The sequence below is a fragment of the Juglans regia genome, chromosome 7, assembly GCF_001411555.2.
Source record: "Juglans regia cultivar Chandler chromosome 7, Walnut 2.0, whole genome shotgun sequence".
In the NCBI taxonomy this organism is placed as follows: Eukaryota; Viridiplantae; Streptophyta; class Magnoliopsida; order Fagales; family Juglandaceae; genus Juglans; species Juglans regia.
The window spans coordinates 36,963,557-36,982,117 of record NC_049907.1 but is presented as its reverse complement, the minus strand read 5'-3'; the positions used below and the strand labels follow the sequence as shown (position 1 = coordinate 36,982,117).

Genomic DNA, 18,561 nt, shown 5'->3' with positions numbered 1-18,561 from the left:
ACATTAAAGTGGCAAGTGAATGTTGTAATGAGTACCTGCCAAATAATAGTAACAAAATACACACATCACATGCATTAAAAAAATGGGATTTCAAATCTTATTACTTTTCCAACCATAACGTTTGACTTCTCAATATGCAAGATAAATATTTGGTTTTATCATAAAATAAAATTTATAAACTATTTTATATTGTAAAACTTTTTTAAATCTAAAATATCGCATGTAGACTCGACAGTCTTATAAATTTAATTTTATGAGATCTTGATGGAAATAGGCTCTGGTGGGTGGGCCTATATGACAGGCTACTCAACATCCTTTCTCCTAAGTTTTCCGAACACAAATGTTGAAAATATGAGCAGTATCGTTTGTTTATGTTTCCATAAGAATATTTTATAGGCTCTTATCTTATTCTTTGCACATGAATTCCTTCCTATTCCTCCTCCTCGTTTGCTCTTAGAAAAGTCATCACGATTAAGAAGCTCACAGGCTTTGTCGGCTTTCTCATGTTGTCAAATTCATTTATTGCTTTCAGGCCCATAAGAAGTGGTTCAGGAAACTCCCACTGAGGCATGCCATGGTCCACTGGGTTTTTAACCTTTTTCAGAATGAATATAAATTAAATCCGATACATATTTCTTTCTAACTTCTTATATTCTCTCTCAGCTGAAGTGTCGAAACTCTATAATCAGGATAAGCAGTGAGGAATATCTGAGAACATATAACCTGCAGCTGGAAACATTACCATTTAACACCCGAGAACATTACCTTGCATTACCCAACAAGCAGCACCAGCAGTCAACGAGGCTGCATGACTTATATCATCAGCAACTGTTGGCATGTTACATTAAACATTTATCATCAAATGACCAGTTGGCCTAAGGATCAGATGTTCTTGTGCTAAGTGACAATAAATTAGAATACACCACACTACCTTGCATTGTCACCAAGAACCTACATGGAGATGCGTTCCCTCCAAGACTCGATCGCGACTTTCTTCCTCATGTCTAAATCAAATTTATCCAGATCAGAAGCAGTTCCAAGATAACCATAAAAGATCCTCTTTTTCTCGCCCGTCTTCTCATCTACCCGCATAAGGTTTGGGTTCTTCTCGTCGTCCCTGCCAAATGTCAAGGGCTGTACACGAGCCCAAGCCTTGCGTCCATGATTTTCTTTATCAAAGAATTCTGAAAACCGCATTGCCTCCTTAAGGCCTGATTGGTCACCCGAAAACTTAACCAGGGTTATACCCAGATGACCATCTCTCCCATACACAGACTTTGACTTTCCACTCCCAAATCCAAGATCTGAAACATGAATACAATCAATTGGAAAAAACTTGTCGAAAGGACTTCACTGATAATACAGATAAGGATAATCATGAATACAAACAAGTGCATGATAATGCAGATAAGGATACTCAAAGATAAATATCAAATTAACATGTTATTGAATTAATATCAATGCATCCCAAAACAAGGCAGTTTCCATTTCCCCAGTGACGACTTTCAGATTCTCTCTAGAGAAATCCCAAGGCCCCCAAAATATATCTACTATTAAATACATTTACATCAATAGACTCTTACAGTTCTCACTGGATGGCTACTGGCTAGACGTCAAAAGACTCCCACATTATGCAAGCAAAAACCATCTCTCTACTCTATTGATGGTACTTGACAGATGAATAAAGCATACAAAAAAAAATAGACGGGCAAACATCACCCCCACCATATGATATTTTCAGATGGATAAGAAACATAACATTTAGATTCAAGTGAAAAATATACTAGACAAAAATGTCACAAGTGAGGAGATAAGGGAGAAACAAAACATGCAAATCAAGGCAGTATAAAGCATAAAGGGATTAGTAAAACGACCTTATTAAAACACAATTTAGAGACCATTATTCGGTTCTGTCTGAACAAACAAAATCTAATTGGATTAATCAGCAACTTCCGATTGAGGAAGTTTCAACTTCCTTGCTTTTGCTTTTTGATCAATGAGTATAAATAAATAACTTAGAATCACATTGTAATATACTAGCAGGCCCATTGCCCAGGAAAAGCAGCTTGCAGGCCCATTTCATAACACAGAAGCAGCATCCATTATTACCACAATCCCTGGAAAAGACTCCAAAACACTCGCAACGAGAAATTAAGACAACCGCAAAAGACCCAATCTACACGAAAGACACTGCTACAGCTGAACTTTGAACTTTAGAAAATTCTGTATCAATATCAAGGCAGAGAAGACTGATAAACATGTAAATCATCAATAGGATCTAGTTTAATATCCTACTTCCACAACACAAATGCATAGTAGCTTTTATTAAGATATTCATCAATCAATTTGTAATCTAAGTTATGATTCCTACTACATGTTCAGCGAATATATGAAATCTAATATAATCCAACCAGTTTGTGTCAAGCTTACAGGAAAGGGGACTTTGGATATCAAAGGAAAGGGCCTTTCTTTAAATTATACTGACAATTAACACACGCAATCCTACTAAATGGGAACTCATCCTCAAAACTTTAGGTAAGGCTACCTGATGCTATGCTAGTTACTACTACTATTTCAGCTCTTCTAATGCCACTATGGTAGCAGTACGATTTTTTCTTGTAGCTCAGCTTCTTCCTCTTTTTATGGTTATACCTTAAATGATGACTTTTTTAATAAAAAATTTATTGACAAAGCAAAAGGCATAGCCCAAGTACACTAAGACATTACTATTAGGAGCTACTTTAGCTCTTGCTCAAAAAAGATATTAAGAAGCTTAGCCAATTCTACAATGTTGCAGTTTGAGTTATATGATGTGAGCTCTAGGTATTGGGTCTTATTGAACTGCTTTATTTCATTTGATTATAAACATCAGAACCAGTGGTCCAATATGGATTTGTTAATCCATGTGAAATCACATCATCTCCTCCTGTAGTTAAATCTCATTAAAAACTTAATAATCAAAGCCAAGCATGAACTCATGTAAATGTTAACCGATACTTGGAGAGAGCGGAATTGGATCCACCAGATCCAGCAATATATATTTTTTTATAGGTAGTTCCAGCAATATATCAAGGCACTAGGGAATTGAACAGACAAATGGATGCTTTCAAGCATGCCTATAATACCTTTTCCTGCTAAGAATAATCTTACAACTGCAACAGATAATGAGGCTCTACAATGCTTGACAAGTCAAGATAAGCTGGTCCAAGCCTGCTTAAACCAGTGGTTTTAATTTGTGGTTGGTGGTCTGCCAGTGAATATAGCATGTTGACCGAACCAAATAGAATGACAAAATGTTGGGAATGGCACATTCATTTAATGCAAACACAAAGTGAAAATCAAGACATACTTAGGCAAGAGCAGAAAACAACAGCTCATATATATATAGAATTGAAAGAGGCAAGCATATGATACCCCAGATTGTGGATTGTGAGTTGGTCTGCAGGCATGCAGTGAGTACATTGATCTCGGCTATATAAACAATTAAGAGGAGCTCTAATAGTAACTACTTTTGGGCAAAAAAAAAAAAACTACTTTTCGATGTATACTTCCTGTGTACTTTGGCTATGCCTTTTACTATCAATAAAATTTTACTTATAAAAAAAAGTAACTACTTTTGGGTTATCTCACATATAGTCACAAAAAGCTAGCCCAGCCCCAAATCATAAAAGATAGCATCTGAACCCAAGTTAGTAATGCCGCGTTGCATATGGATACTACATAAAGTAGGAAATATTGTTTGGTTTGTGACACGTTGGTGTGGCCACATGCTAACTTCCATATCAAGTATATACTAGGTTGATCTGGCTAGTACGTCCCCAGATCTAGCTAGCATGTCCCAAATTTGTAACCCTGCAATTGTTTGCTCTCAATTGTCTATAATATCAAACAAAAATTATAAACCACCACCAGAAAATGAAAGAGGAGGAGGGCATAGGTGCAAAAAGAAACTAAGAAGGAAAATCATATAATCTTAAAATCACACCATAAGAAATATAAAAGAACCTGCAATTGCTTGCTATCAATCATCTACAGTATCATTCATGGGCTCATGATCTAGGCAATTTTATCCCAAATTTGGGTTTAAGGGGAAGCCTCGCCTATATGCGAGGCTTAAGGTCCCCCATAGGCCATAACACAATTCATATAAATCCAAGTGTTTTTTAATCTACTTTTTGTTTTCTGCAGGGGGGTGGGGTGTTGAGAAATCTGGATGAGCTTCATGGAAGTCAACATGACCATTTAATTGCAACAAGCTTAAAACTGCAAATTTCTACACAGGACGCAGAGATAAATAGTTCTTTTGTCTATATTCCAAAGTGAGACTTTAAAGGAAACAAAGAACAGAAAGAAAAACACTAGGAAAAAAAAATGTGTGGCACCAGTAAAAACGAAGTGCATCAAGCAACATAAAAAGCTCAACCGTGAGAGATGCAACTCTTAGACATCAACTGAGTACCTGCTTGAGCCTTGAATTCTGTTAGTAGTAAATCTCAGCCACCTGCTTTAATTTGGGGCCTAGCATAAGTTCAGCATGACACAAACTTCACCCATAATCACCTTTAGCCATGCATTAACAATTATTAAGTTCCATAACTAGCCTTACTGCACCCACCCATTTCTTCTAAATCACACCTCTATACATTTTCCCTACCTATTTTGAGCACCCAGTGTCAACCTCCTTTATAGTGAACGACTCTGGACCACATTACCAAGTGAAATCATCCATTGAAAGTCTTGACATCACTCTTTTCTTTTAGCTTGGATCATCAATCTATGAACCTTCAATAGATTAATTTGGTTTTCTAGAGGGCGTCATAAAACTAAGGCATTCCTCTCAGGCTGGTTTTCCAAAATAAGAGATGCTTGTGACATCTCACTAAAGAAAACGTATCTAAAATTTCTACATTTTTTTAAATACCAATAGGATCTCATAAACTTTCTATAAATGAGAGATGTCGGGTTGATAGAATAGCGTTGCCTGTGTAAAGGGATGGAGAACCATGGATCATTTCTTAGTCCATTGTCAGATAGCTAGCACTATGTGGCAAGCATATTTTGGTCTCTTTGGCTAGATTTGAGTGATGCCTAGACAGGTGGCAGATTTATTATCATGTTGTAAAGGAAGACTTGAGAATGATCACAATGGAGCATGACTCTGATATGTTTAATGTGGTACAGATGATGAGAAAGCAGGTTTGAAGACGTGCAAGGACAATGGAGGATCTCAAAGCTTTTGTTTTAGTATGCTATATTTTTGGATGGTTTATACCCCATGGAACTTCCAATGAAGAGTCAGAAATTCCTTAATATTGCATTGTCAGTTATAAAATGACTTAAATTCAACAATAACTAGAATTCTGTTGCCTTCAACCAACCAGCCCAACCAAGTTGAAGCCCACACATTTTTCTCAATACAAAGTAATGCAAAACACGCATGTAGAGGTAACAGGGCATAAAGATTTAGATTCTAAAAAATGATCAATTGCCCCAAAAGCTTAAACGGATGGAAATGGTGTATTTAATCATATCATAACATTCTAACAAATGTAAACAAATCCTCTATAAAGCTGAAACAAAAGGGAGGCCACAGCCAGAACAGTGATTCAGTACATAAAGGTAATTAAATTTAAATCACTAACAATGAGAAGAAGTGATGGACGGACACGAACAAGGACCAAATATTTGAATAAATATGAGAATCAAAACGTCATGACTATCACAGCATGCATCAGTAGAGTTTCACAATGCAGTTAGTAATGTGTTCGCAAACCTTTGAGAACCAAATCCCTACTGAAAATAAATAAATAAAACAGTCTCAATACCAACACAAACATTTGATGGAGGTTGAAGTTAGAGCGAGAAGATGAATAATGCAATGCCACAGCAAACAACACAGTTGTAGGGTGTTCTGACACACAACAGTTCTTTTTTCTTTTTTTTTTCCAAAGAGTCCCATACCAATCTCGCAAACCTTGTGTATGGAGCCTCCGTTGAGTATAGTACAGCATGGGCGGGGCTCATTGGCTTATAGGGGTCCACCACCTCCTGTCCAATTTCCCGTCACGCCCAAAGTCGGCACTAGGAAACAGATGGATCATGGATCCACCACCATCGATGCAATGCAGAAATTCAGGCAGAATCGTCAAATATACGTTTCAATACTCTCTCTAATTAATCCCTACTCTGACCCCCCAAAATACCCTTCCTTTTACCAATACCAATAAGCTTATAAATATTGCCCAATGATTCATATTCATAATGATATCCGCAAGTGAACCTGATTAGTGGTTCCTCAAGCAAGCACATCTGAAATAAATCAAAGACTGTTACTCTTAACCCAAAATGAACAATACCATAAAAAAACACTTTATACTGGATGTGGCCATAGAACAAATACATTTGTTCACAAGTAGCTGTAGAATGAATAAAAAAGCTGGCATAGAAAAGGGAAACTAAATATAAAGGAAAAGTCTTGTTGGCGTTTTTGCGCACCGAAGTGCACTGACCAGCTGACATGTAATTTGCCTTTAATGAAACGGTTCGTTTTCGTTTCACTTTCACTGAGTTTTGGGCAGGAGTTTTTTTTTAATGATGCGAATCATTTTTGTTTCACTTTCAGTAAATGAAAGTCCTTGGACCACCTCCAGTGGCGTATATTTTCCCTGAAACGACAACCGTAGCGAACTTCTTCGGAAAATTAGAGTTCTTTCAGAAAATGAAATGGTGGCCTAATCTGCCCCAGATTGTTCCAAGGGGAGTAGAGTTCTTCAATTTCTCAGTTCTCAAACAACGAGATATCTATGAATAAAGAATAATAATTTATTTCCTTTTCTACGAATTCTCAGAGGACCAAACAAGGAATTTATCTTCTCAGAAAGCAGAAACTTTAGATAGAACATATATCACTGGCTAGCATATATATATATATATAGAGAGAGAGAGAGAGAGAGAGAGAAGCAACAAAAATGAAGCTACCCTCATAAACACAAATCGATGTTACGCGTGTAAAAGGAAAAACCCATTTCTCAGAATCTGATTATGGTAATCAGAAAGCCATTAAATTAAAATCACGAGAAACAACCAGGTTTGTTCCTATAAACGGATTCAGAGTGAAGTAACTGAGACCAAAAAGCGGTGGAAGCTACTGTCTGCACCAAAACTGTTGACGACCCAGATCAGCAAAAGATGTGATTTTGGAAAAATGTTCGCGCAGAAGATCGAGGCTTGAAGAGGATGCTCATATCCATACAGGGTTTGAGAGCAGTAAGGAGAAAATGAAGGAAAATGGTCAAGAAGTTAAAAACTAAAAAGATTATTATCCATTTTTCTCGTTTCAAGGGTCGGGGTCCTTTGGGAAATTGGTAAAAGGAAAACTCTACTCTCCAGCTGGGCAATTAGTGCGCGGTTGGTGCGCGAAACCGCCTGCACCTAGAAGAACTGAAATATAAATACACTCAAAAGACCTGTAACTGTAGCTACCTATGGTCGAATACACACATCCTATTCTAACACTAAGTTCCAAAATGAAAGTGTCTCTCAAATCAAGCCAATCCAACGTTAGAAGGCTAGCACGGGAACTAAACTAGAGGTGATTGAATGCAGCTTTGCCCTAAAATAGATATCCCTTAAAAACTAATAGAATTATTCCTAAAAATATCATAAGCATTCTGCTATAGACGGTGGGACTAAAATCAGATGCATGAATCTGATTTGGATGATCAGAGGCCAACATTTTTGCAGAGACATTTCAATACAGAGAAAATAATAACAACAAATAAATGAAAGGGTGCATTATACCTCTAATTTTACTATCCATTGCTTTGTTTCCCAAACCTTCCATGCGCCCATCTTTACCCTTTCCTGTAATTGTATTATGAATTATCACAACAGGTGGCCATATAATCAGATCATCCTGGTTTGCTGCTGCTTCATCAGCAGATAGAAACTGATATGCCTTTGAGCTATCAGGAGGCTTCGAGTAGTTCCACCCCATTAAAACACACAGAGCTTTGTGTAAGCCCAAGTGATCCAGAAGCAAGTCAGCATTATCTGAGTTGTAAGTGTGCATTACGAGACCATGCATGTCCGGAAAATCTTTAGAAGACCTGAAATAATGCATATCAAGGGCATTGAAGAAATGATTCAGGGTTTCCTTTCAGATATCAGTATGTGCCCACAAGTTTGAGCTATAAGGGGAAAGAAGGCAATGCATTCACCAGTTCAAGGGAATATTCAAGGCATAAGTGAAAAGGTGAGATATCATGGCTAAACAATATCGTAGATTAGAGCTAAGAAAAAAAAAAAAAAAAGCATCAATAATATTGGTTGCATTGCTGGACAACACTACTGAACAATAAATCATTCCATTATGTATAAAAGAAAAACTGAGATAATTACAAATGACTTTTATCTCTACACATGGAAAAATCCATTTCGAAAGTTTCAAAAAATGAAATCATTTTGACTTTCATTTGTGGGTAATGCCACCATTTCCGCAATAACTCAGCTTGTGATGATTTGTGCCTCCAAATCACAGATAAAACAGTACAATAATCTTAAACTAGGAAGATCTGAATGGAGACCAAATTCAATGAACAATCAAAGGTTTTTTTTTTTTTTTTTTTTTATAAGTAAACTTTATTCATCAAATGAAATAGGTGAAGCCCATGTACACAGGATGTATACAAAAGAAACGCCTAAATACATTCTAATACTAGAAAAACGAGGACAAAAACTCATGGACAGCCCCTCCATTAAGTACAATAGTTGAAAACCAATTAAACAAGGAACACAAAAAAAAAATTCCAGAGTTCTTCTACATTGCGTTCCCTATTATTAAAACACCTCTCATTCCTTTCCAACCAAATACACCTCATAATGCACAAAGGAATCATCTTCCACACAGCTCCCACTTGAGAGCAAGTATGAAGTCTAGTCCAACATGCGAGTAAATTTACCACGTAAAACCAAGGTTCATCAACCTTTCAACCGATATGCAAAGTATGTGTATGTATTTAGCTTAAATAAGAAACATATGCCATTGTTCTTATAGACAGCTCTTGTTTCTGCTCAATTAACAAATAAATAAACACTACAATGTCATGCCATCCACGAGTCACCAGTACCTGATTGAATACAACATACATAGAGCTGACAAACTTATGAGCCACAACCAATGCCAACTAAACAATTGAATCGCCAGCACAGCTTTTTTTTTCTCTCTTTTCAATGAAGATGCAGTAAAAGACCCAGCACCATAGTATGAAATTAGCAAAATGGTTCTACTTGGAAAAGTTTAGAGATCATAGGAGTTGATAACAAATGATGTGGAGCGTAGTATTAAATTGGGATTATGCTTCTAATTCTGTCAAAATCGAAAGAATAAGGGCAGTCAGCTAGAGACAACAGTATATATGACGAAGAGCTTAATGGTTCTAATTGGAAATGTTTAGGGATCACAGCAACTGATAGCAAATGATTTGGAACAGTTGTTAATTTTGAGAAAATTAAATCTGTTTAAGGCCAGTACTGCAGCTGATATAGGCTTTGGTATCTGTCAGAAAAATGGCAGCAGAATTGAAACAGCAGCATATAAGAAAAAGTTCAGACTAATCGAACCTATGTTGCTAATTGCTAGAGGCAATAAAAAAAGCCAAGATAGCAATCAGAAACCCTCCAAGTAGAATTTAAAGCAGAAAAGTTTTCAAACTTTTTTTATAAGTAATAATCATTTCATTAAAAACACTAAAATGCACACCCACATACAATGAGATATGTAAAAGACAGTTATCTAGCTAGAAATATAAATAGAAGTAGAAATAAAAGCTTTTAAATTAAAACAGAATATCTGCTCACAGGCCAATACACTAGTGTGTATATAATAATCCATATTTTTTTTTTATAAGTAAACGATTGTATTACTAAGAATAGGCATAGCCCAAGTACACAAAGGGGTATACAAGAGGTAACACCTATTTAGGAAGAAGAAATGGAAACAAGAAAATCATGAAAATCGAGACCATTGAAATCTATTTCTCTCTCTTGTTATCTTATTTCTCCCACTGCCTCTTAACTTCCACAGATATTAAATTCTCATTCTACCTCCTTGGTGGCCACTAGCTGCATCAAAAACTAAATTACAAGCTTTTGATAAAAAATGAGTGGTTCTAATAAAATTTCTAATATGAATACCTTTACATTTTGAAGAGAAGCCGTTGGTGCTACTTAGGTTTGGTTTGGATAGTAAGATGAGATGAGATGAGATGATCTATAAATAGTAGTAAAATAATTTGTGAATAGTAATGAAATGGTTTGTGTTGAGATGTTTTATGGGATTTTGGAAAAGGACAGAAAATGTTGAATAAAAATATTATAAAGCTAAAATATTGATAGAATATAATTTTTTTAATATTATTTTTGTTTTGAGATTTGAAAAAGTTGAATTTTTTTTGTGTTTTGTTTAAAAGTTTGGGAAAGTTTTGATTAAATGAAAAAATTGAAAATTTGAAATTAAAAAGTGTTTGTGTTTGTGGAGCGTTTAGATATTGAGATAAGATGAGATGAGATGAAATATGATAAGATGAGATAGCAGGCTCTCTTTTTTTTCCAAACCAAGCTTTAATCATCTTAGCATCCTCATTTTATACACTTTTAAACATGTGGACATTGTACAATAAATAGTATGAAGCCGGTTTATAGCTAGGTAATGAAATTTAAAATTTATCTGAATAGATCTTCCATGCCACATGCCACTACGAATAAGGGTGTGCAACGGGATCCGGATATCCTTAATCTGGCCATAACTGGATCCGGATCCAGATCCGGATTCTAAAACCAGGCAATTATCCGCCAGGATTAATTCAGAAATAATCCGGGCAGATAACTGGATTTTTTTCCCTTTTTTGGCTATAAATCTGGATATCCGGATTGTAACCGGATTTATTAATACTTAACTGTTTAAACTTTAAAAAATATTTTTATAGCACTTTTTTTTTTTAAAATTAGATATCATGTTTAAATTGCCTAGATTTTTTTTTAAAAAATAATTTAAACACTTTTTAAAATTTTTTTAAAAAAAATAAAATAAATAACAAAATAAGTAATAATGCAAAATAAATAATATTGTTGTTACATCACAATGCAAAATATTAATTTACAAAGAACAAAAAAATAATAATACATCATAACTAATTAGACTAATACAATGCTACTACTCTTCACATCATAACTAATTGGAAGCAAGAATTTTTTTTAGAAAAGGGACCTGGTTACGGATAACTAGGTCATAAAACCGGATCCAGGTTTCTCTCAACCGCCCGGATTCCGGGTTTCAGACCAGACCGGGAAAAAATCTGGCCTGGTTCTAGAATCTACACCCCTAACTACGAAGCACATACCCACTCAAACCTAAAGATTTTAGGTAATCTCAAAGCTCAATCTCCCCTCCCTCAAAGTATTATATCAGAAGTACAAAAGAACAATAAAAAAGAAAACCAAACCACCAAGCAGAGGGATGAAACTCTTGCTCATGTCACTCAAGCAATATGACACTGAATGAGTGATCACGTAAAGAACCAAAGCAATTAAGAAGAGTTGACTAGTTGATTATACTCATTCAGCATGTTCCGGAATTACAATCCATTCGCGGTGACAAAAATACAAAGAAACAGAGACCATGTGTACACGCAAGCAGCCACAAATATCAATGTATGTGCACGGATACACTATTATATATATGATAGGGCCAATGAATTTTGATAGTACCCACGAACCTGACACGAAATTAATGGGTTAGAGTTGAGGGTTCTAACCCATTTAAGGTTGACAGAATTGACTCATTTAGGGTCGATATACGACACGAACTCAAACCTGAATCCGACACAACATGAATTGTAAGTGATATTATCAAATGCCAACCAGAAATGAAAGCATGAAACCCAACCATTCAAATGGATTGCTCAACAATTCTTGTACGTTCTAGATAGAAAACAACACATAAGTATCAAACCGTAGTGACCTTGATGTTATAAGCCACTTAATAGAAAATTGGCTACAAAGAGTATCCACTGATTGGAGATGGCCATTAATAGAATATAGAGACGATAACCCCTAAATATGATCTTCGTAGAGACCTTGATGCCATACGATACTCATTAGACACTGACTACAAAGATATCCGCTGATTGGAGATGGCCTATAATATAATATCGAGACAATAACCTCCAAATATGATCTAATCTATCAAATGCACGGAGGAGGATAATCTATACAAAAATGAAAATTTAAATTTCTATATCAACTAAAAACATTAGCACCTATACAATTTGGGAACTAATTAAAAATAATCCAATTCCCAAGCCTCTTCCACATTCCAAAAAAATCCGAGTGTGGTTGATGTTAAAGATTATCGCCCCATTAGCTTAGTGAGTGGGATGTATAAAATTATCTCAAAGTCTTGGCGAACAGGTTAAGCATAGTGGTGGAGAAAGTAATATCAAACCCCAAAACGCCTTTGTGAAGGGGAGGCAAATACTCGATGTGGTGCTTATTGCCAACAAATGTTTGTATAGTAGATTCAAGTTGGGAGCGCCGGGGCTTCTTCGCAAACTATATATGGAAAAGGCCTATGATCGAATCAATTAGAGCTTCTTAGGGCTTGTTTGGATTCGTAAGTCATCTCAGGTCATCTCAACTCATCTCAACTCATCTCACTACTATTCATTACTATTCAGCAACTTTAACTCACAAATCTCACTACTATTCACAACTCATCTCATTACTATTTACAATCCATCTCAATTCATCTCAGCTCATCTCAAATCATCTTCGAATCCAAACATCTCCTTACTCTACTTATCAAAAAAACAATAGAGGTTCTTACTCTATATGCTCGAAAGATGTGGTTTCGGGGTGAAGTGGTGCTCATGGATCAAACATTGCATCTCTACTGCACGCTTCTCTATCTCTCAATATATCTCATCTTTTATTTACCGACAATAACCTATTATTTTGTGAGGCCAGCCATGATCATATATGTGCATTGAGGACGCTCCTATGCTTTGAAGTAATTTTTGGATTGAAGGCAAACTTGGGCAAATGTGATGTAGTTCCGATGGGGCAAGTCCATAATGTGGATAGTATGGCTTCTATCTTAGGATGTAAGACATCTAATTTACCCATGAAATATCTTGGTCTCCCATTGGGTGCTCACTAAAAATCGATATCCCTTTAGAATGATGTCCTAGAAAAGATGGAGTGGAAACTTGCTAGTTGGAAGCAGATGTACTTATCCAAAGAAGGCACAGACACACTCATCAAAAGTACCATCTCCAACCTACCGACTTATTTCCTCTCTTTATTTCCGCTTCCATCAAAGGTGGATTAACGTAAGGAGAAAATTCAGCAAGATTTCCTATGGCGAGGGATGAATGAAGTATTCAAATTTCATCTAGTAAAATGGGTCATCGTTTGTTCCCCAGTTTCTGAAGGAGGTTTGGGTATCCAAAATTTGCAGCTTTTTAATAAGGCGTTGTTGGGCAAATGGCTATGGAGATATCCCATAGAACATGGAGCTTTGTGGAGAACAATTTTAGACTCAAAGTATGGTAGAGCATGGGGAGGTTGGTGCTCAAAGAAGGTGAGTGGATCATATGGGGTGGGGCTCTGGAAGCACATTAGACAAGGATGGACTAAATTTTCTAATTTTACCTGCTTTGAGGTGGGTGATGGGTCTCAAATCAAATTATGGCATGACATGTGGTGTGGTGACAGGGCACTTAAGGAAGCCTATCCAGACTTCATTGGTATAGCAATAAGGAAGGAAGCCTTGATTGTGGACCTCCTTGACCAATCTAACGGCACTCCTCAATTGAATGTCACATTTCTTAGAACTATCCATGATTGGGAAGTTGAAGCAATCTCTGAATTTTACAACCTAGTCTATTATGTTCCTATGAGGGGGGGAGATGGAGACGAGCTTTTTTGGTGCCCCTCGGCAAAAGGGAAGTTCACAGTACGCTCCTTCTACCAATCCATCTCTAAGCATAATGTAAATCTATTCCCGTGGAAGAGCATTTGGAAGACAAAGGCCCCCCCTTAAAGGCATCCTTTTTTGTATGGACAACTTCTTTGGAGAAGATTCTCACTATCAATAACCTAGGGAAACACCGAATCATAGCCTTAGACAGGTGTTGTTTGTGTAAAAAGAGTGGAGAATCCATCGATCATCTACTAATACGTTGTGAGATTGCCAAAACTTTGTGGAATGACATTTGCTAGGGTGGGTGTAGCTTGGGTGATGCCAAGAAAGGTGATCAACCTCTTAGCTTTATGGGGAGGTCTCCAAGGCATTTCTCAAATTGCCGCAATTTAGAAGATGGTTCCCATCAGCCTATGGTGGTGTCTTTGGAGGGAGAGGAACGAGCAAAGCTTCAAAGATCGTGAGTGGTCATTGGATGAACATGGAACTTTCTTTTTTAACACTTTGTTACAATGGTCGATTGTAATTGATTTTAATGGCATGACCATTCATGAATTTTTTGTATCACTAGAACATCACCTCTAGGAGTTGCTCTTGTATATGACCCTTGGGCTTTTGCCTATTCCTACGATCAATAAAATCTTATTTACCGATAAAAGAATAATTACATCGAGGCCTTAAAAAATTAGGCCATAATCATCGGAAAAGCAGAGATGTGCATTCCAAGCTAATCAAATCAAATCCCTTAAAAATAGGTCATAGTCCTAGGACAAGTAGCATGGCATAGAAGCACATATCAAAGCGAACAATTTCTAGTGCAAACAGAAGTGCATACCCAAACTAATGCCTAAATCCATTTTCAACTAATTTCTACCATGATTGTATGCAACCACTTTTCTAATAGGAAAAGAAATAAGTGAAAACTGTCATATCATTACATACACCAGAGTAACTTGCCAATGCATCATCCAACCTAGATGATGATCCAGTGTATGTACTTCTATGTAAGTAGTTACAAATAAAATACAGTTGAAACTACCTCAATACATATTAAAATCAAAAGACCTGCACATGCAGCAACTGAAGAAAAGTGCATATAGCATAAATTGAGCAACTACATGTGACATATCTAGAAGAAGGAAAAGATACAAGAAAAAAGAAGCAAAACATGAAGTATATCGATCCTACATTTTACTGGGGATGATATCTCATCTTGGTTACAATCCAAAAATACTTTCTAAGAACAAATCAAAGTCACTATTTTCCAATTTTCAGCATTATATTACGTAACTATTTCACATATAATGGTAGGAATCCTATTTTTCTGATACGTAGAATAGTGGGAATCTTATAAAAAAAATTGCATGAACAGAGCAATCTTTCCCAGATTATCAGGTCCATGGTTACATTAATCCACTGAAATACACAACTATCTTATCAAACAACTAAAGGTACCATCAGAAGTATAAAAAGTCAGCTGAAAAAAGGAACCAATGCATATTGCATAGATCCAACAACCACCTTTCTCAACTGAATATGTAAACAAAACTAAGATATAAGCAACAAGAAAATTCCTCACAGAAGCACTACAAATAGCTGACACCAAACAAGCTATTGCTCAGGCACTGAAGCAACATACAAGTATCATACACCTAACAATTCAACCTTCATGTTGGGTAAACACTAGTTTCAAAGGCAACACAAAGTATGAACATACTAGGATAAGAACTAGAAGGTTCTTAGAGTAAATGCAAGCAATTACAAATAAAAGACCTCCCGATAAAGTTGATAAGAGACAATTCCTTGCTTCATGAAAAACCAACCAAGGGAGACGAGTCACTAGTCTTCTTGAAAAAACAAAAATGTGAGGTACACTATTGAATTCTAAGTGCACACACACAAACACAACTCTTAAGCATTAGACAACAAGCACTTCCTCCCAATACCCACATGGTGCATCCAGAAACTGTAGGCAATGATCAAATTTAACCACCATGTGAAATTGTCCACAAACTACACTATGAAATCCTATGTAATGTCAACGATCAATTCCCCAAGGCCCTCTTTCTGACACAACATTCAAGGTAGTAATAGTTGACAAACTTACCACTGCACGATTTCACATTGTGACTGGATTAACCATGAATATAACCATACGATTTGTGTTGTGTGCTTAAGAGGTGTGGGAAAACTATCAACCATTTACTGCTTCACGGTGAAGCGGCTAGGGCCTTGTGGGACGTGATCTTCCACCTTTTTGGGACTGAATGGGTGATTCCACAGCTAGTGATAAGAGTTAACGGTGGCTTGGAGTTGGTGGGGCAAACTGGAAGGCATCTTGAGCATAGATGTATGGAGGATAGCTCCTTTATGCTTAATGGGAGCATTTAAAGGAGTGCATTGTCCACAGCTTTGAGGATTGCAAGACATCATTGGAAGAGTAAAAAAGACTTCTATGCTTGGCCTTTGTATGAGTAGACAATTGCCCACAACAATACCAGCTTTGATTTTTGTAGTGTTTCTGAATTCTTGCTCCTCATCCTTTCTTTAAACTAGGTGTTTCACCTATCTATACAACCAGTGTATGTGGGTTGCACCCCAAGTGCTCTTTAATAAAATTTGGTATCTTAACTTCTTAAAAAAGAAGTCCCTAAATCTACCAAAGCAAGTTTCTAAATAATTGCAAAAGGTAAATCGCAAGAACAATCACAGTACCATTTTCCCACGCCTATTTTTAATCTCCTATTTTTCAAGTTAAGTTAACCTATTTTTAATCTCCTATTTGTCAAGTAAGTTAACTTGACGAGTCACCTCATAGTTAGAAATACCAAAAGTGAACTCAAAAGTACTAACTGACTAAAAACAAAAACAAACAAGCACACAATACAGACATACATACATACCTACACACACACACACATGTATATATATCAGACTTGCGAACACCTTGCTGTCCTTGACAGTTCCTTATATCTCACTTCAATTCCTGACACCTACACTATGCAGAATGCATTTGATCTCTCATACCTCAGCTCAATAATACGTACAGAAAGTTTTTTAGATGAGTAACAAAATGCTTGGTCTTTATTGCAGTCTAATAGGCCATACAAGACACATACAATTGTGGAAGACATGTCAAATAGCCATCCCAACTCCTAGAGCAACACAGAAAAGGAAAAAAAAAACTAAATACTTCCTCCGTATACCAATTTGGTACGACTTATGGATAGCTCAAAACGAATACAGCACCAACGCAGGACGCGATATGTTAATTAGGAGCAAAAATAATAATATTGTGAAGAAGAGTTTAAAATCCACGAAATGTAGTTTCCTCTAACACCCCCGTCCAAATGAAAACAGGTTTTTCAGGCCAGGTAGAAAATTTTAAAGAAATAGAAGAGTATGGAAAAAACAGACCTGCCACAAGCAATGCATTGGAGCCGTCCATGCTTTCCTTCCTCCAAGTAATTCTTCCTTTGACTCGCATTCTCATTAATTAACTTCGCAAATTGGAGAAACGCCTTCTTCAATGCGTTCTGATCGACTTCAAGGTGCTTAAGACCCGTATTACCACCAACCCTCATGTACTTCGATGCCCTATATTCATCGCCACGGCCAAACGGGCCACTGGTTCCAGCAAAAGACTCGCCCCGGTCACCGCCATGACTCACCGGAAGACCGTTGGAGTGCCCATACTGCACGAATTGCGGAATGTGCTTGGAGAACTCATCCTTCTCATCCTCCTCTCTATACTTCCTCTTCATCGACCCCTCAGCGGTCCCCCGCCCATCGAGCCCTAGCGAGTTCCAGTAATCCTGATGCCTACTGAAACCTCCGGGACTCGCCGGTGCGGGAAAACGGTTATCGAACCCGCCCAGTTCGGGCCTTGGACCGGGGCCCATCGGCAAGAATCTTCCAGCGGGAGGCCGCGGCGGAGTAAAATCTAGGTAATCGAGCGGGAGGGCAAAGTAGGACCGGACGGTACCGTCTGCAAGAACTATAGTACGCCGGTCGAGCATGTGGAAACCGTAGACCGGGGGAGGCGGAGGGCCCAGAGCGGCAGGGTCGGGAAAGGGAAATGGAGGTCCCGAAGAGGGGATTGGAGCATGACCGGAATGACTTGGGTCGGTGGGGGTTTTGTGACGGGGTGAGCTCGGGGGTTTCGGAGTGGGGTTGGATGGGGGTTTGCTGTGTTTGGGGTCAGCGGGTTTTTTGGAGGAGTCGGAGGGTGGGTTATCGGATTCCCAGCGAGACTTGCGTTGAGAGGAGGAGGCTGAGGATGGAGAAGGCTTATGGGATGCGCTTTTGTTCTGATTACCTCCGGCCATCCTAGAGGACAGAGCGCCTGCTGATATTACTTCTTGAAGAACCAGGGTTCGGTTTTGCAGACGAAGAGAGTGTCAACAAAAAGGATCTGTCGCTTTTTATATTGAAAAATTCTATTCCCCGTCTAATGCACGACACAATTTTTTTTTTTTTTTTTTCCTGTATGATATATAAATAATAAGTAGAAGATTTTAATTAGTTTAAAAAAATTAAATTTTAAAAATAATAATAATAAAAATAAATATGATATATGG

The 18,561-nt window shown here is 37.2% G+C and overlaps 1 protein-coding gene across 1 annotated transcript; it reads right to left on the bottom strand.

Annotated features, from left to right (window-relative positions):
* Positions 1-612: 612 nt before the first annotated feature.
* On the bottom strand, positions 613-18,390 carry LOC108989149. The gene is made up of 3 exons (XM_018962664.2): positions 17,399-18,390; positions 7,801-8,108; positions 613-1,304 (listed from the first exon to the last, which is right to left on the bottom strand). The coding sequence occupies exons 1-3, from the start codon at positions 18,307-18,309 to the stop codon at positions 952-954; spliced, it is 1,572 nt and encodes a 523-aa protein (XP_018818209.1). The 5' UTR covers positions 18,310-18,390; the 3' UTR covers positions 613-951.
* Between the last annotated feature and the right edge of the window lie 171 nt (positions 18,391-18,561).

Excerpts from the sequence above, each read along its gene's own strand:
- LOC108989149 (XM_018962664.2), bottom strand. The coding sequence starts at position 18,309 with ATGGCCGGAGGTAATCAGAACAAAAGCGCATCCCATAAGCCTTCTCCA. Across the intron at positions 8,109-17,398 it reads CAATGCATTGCTTGTGGCAG|GTCTTCTAAAGATTTTCCGG; the intron begins GTCTGTTTTTTC and ends GCATTATTTCAG. Across the intron at positions 1,305-7,800 it reads AATGGATAGTAAAATTAGAG|ATCTTGGATTTGGGAGTGGA; the intron begins GTATAATGCACC and ends TTCATGTTTCAG.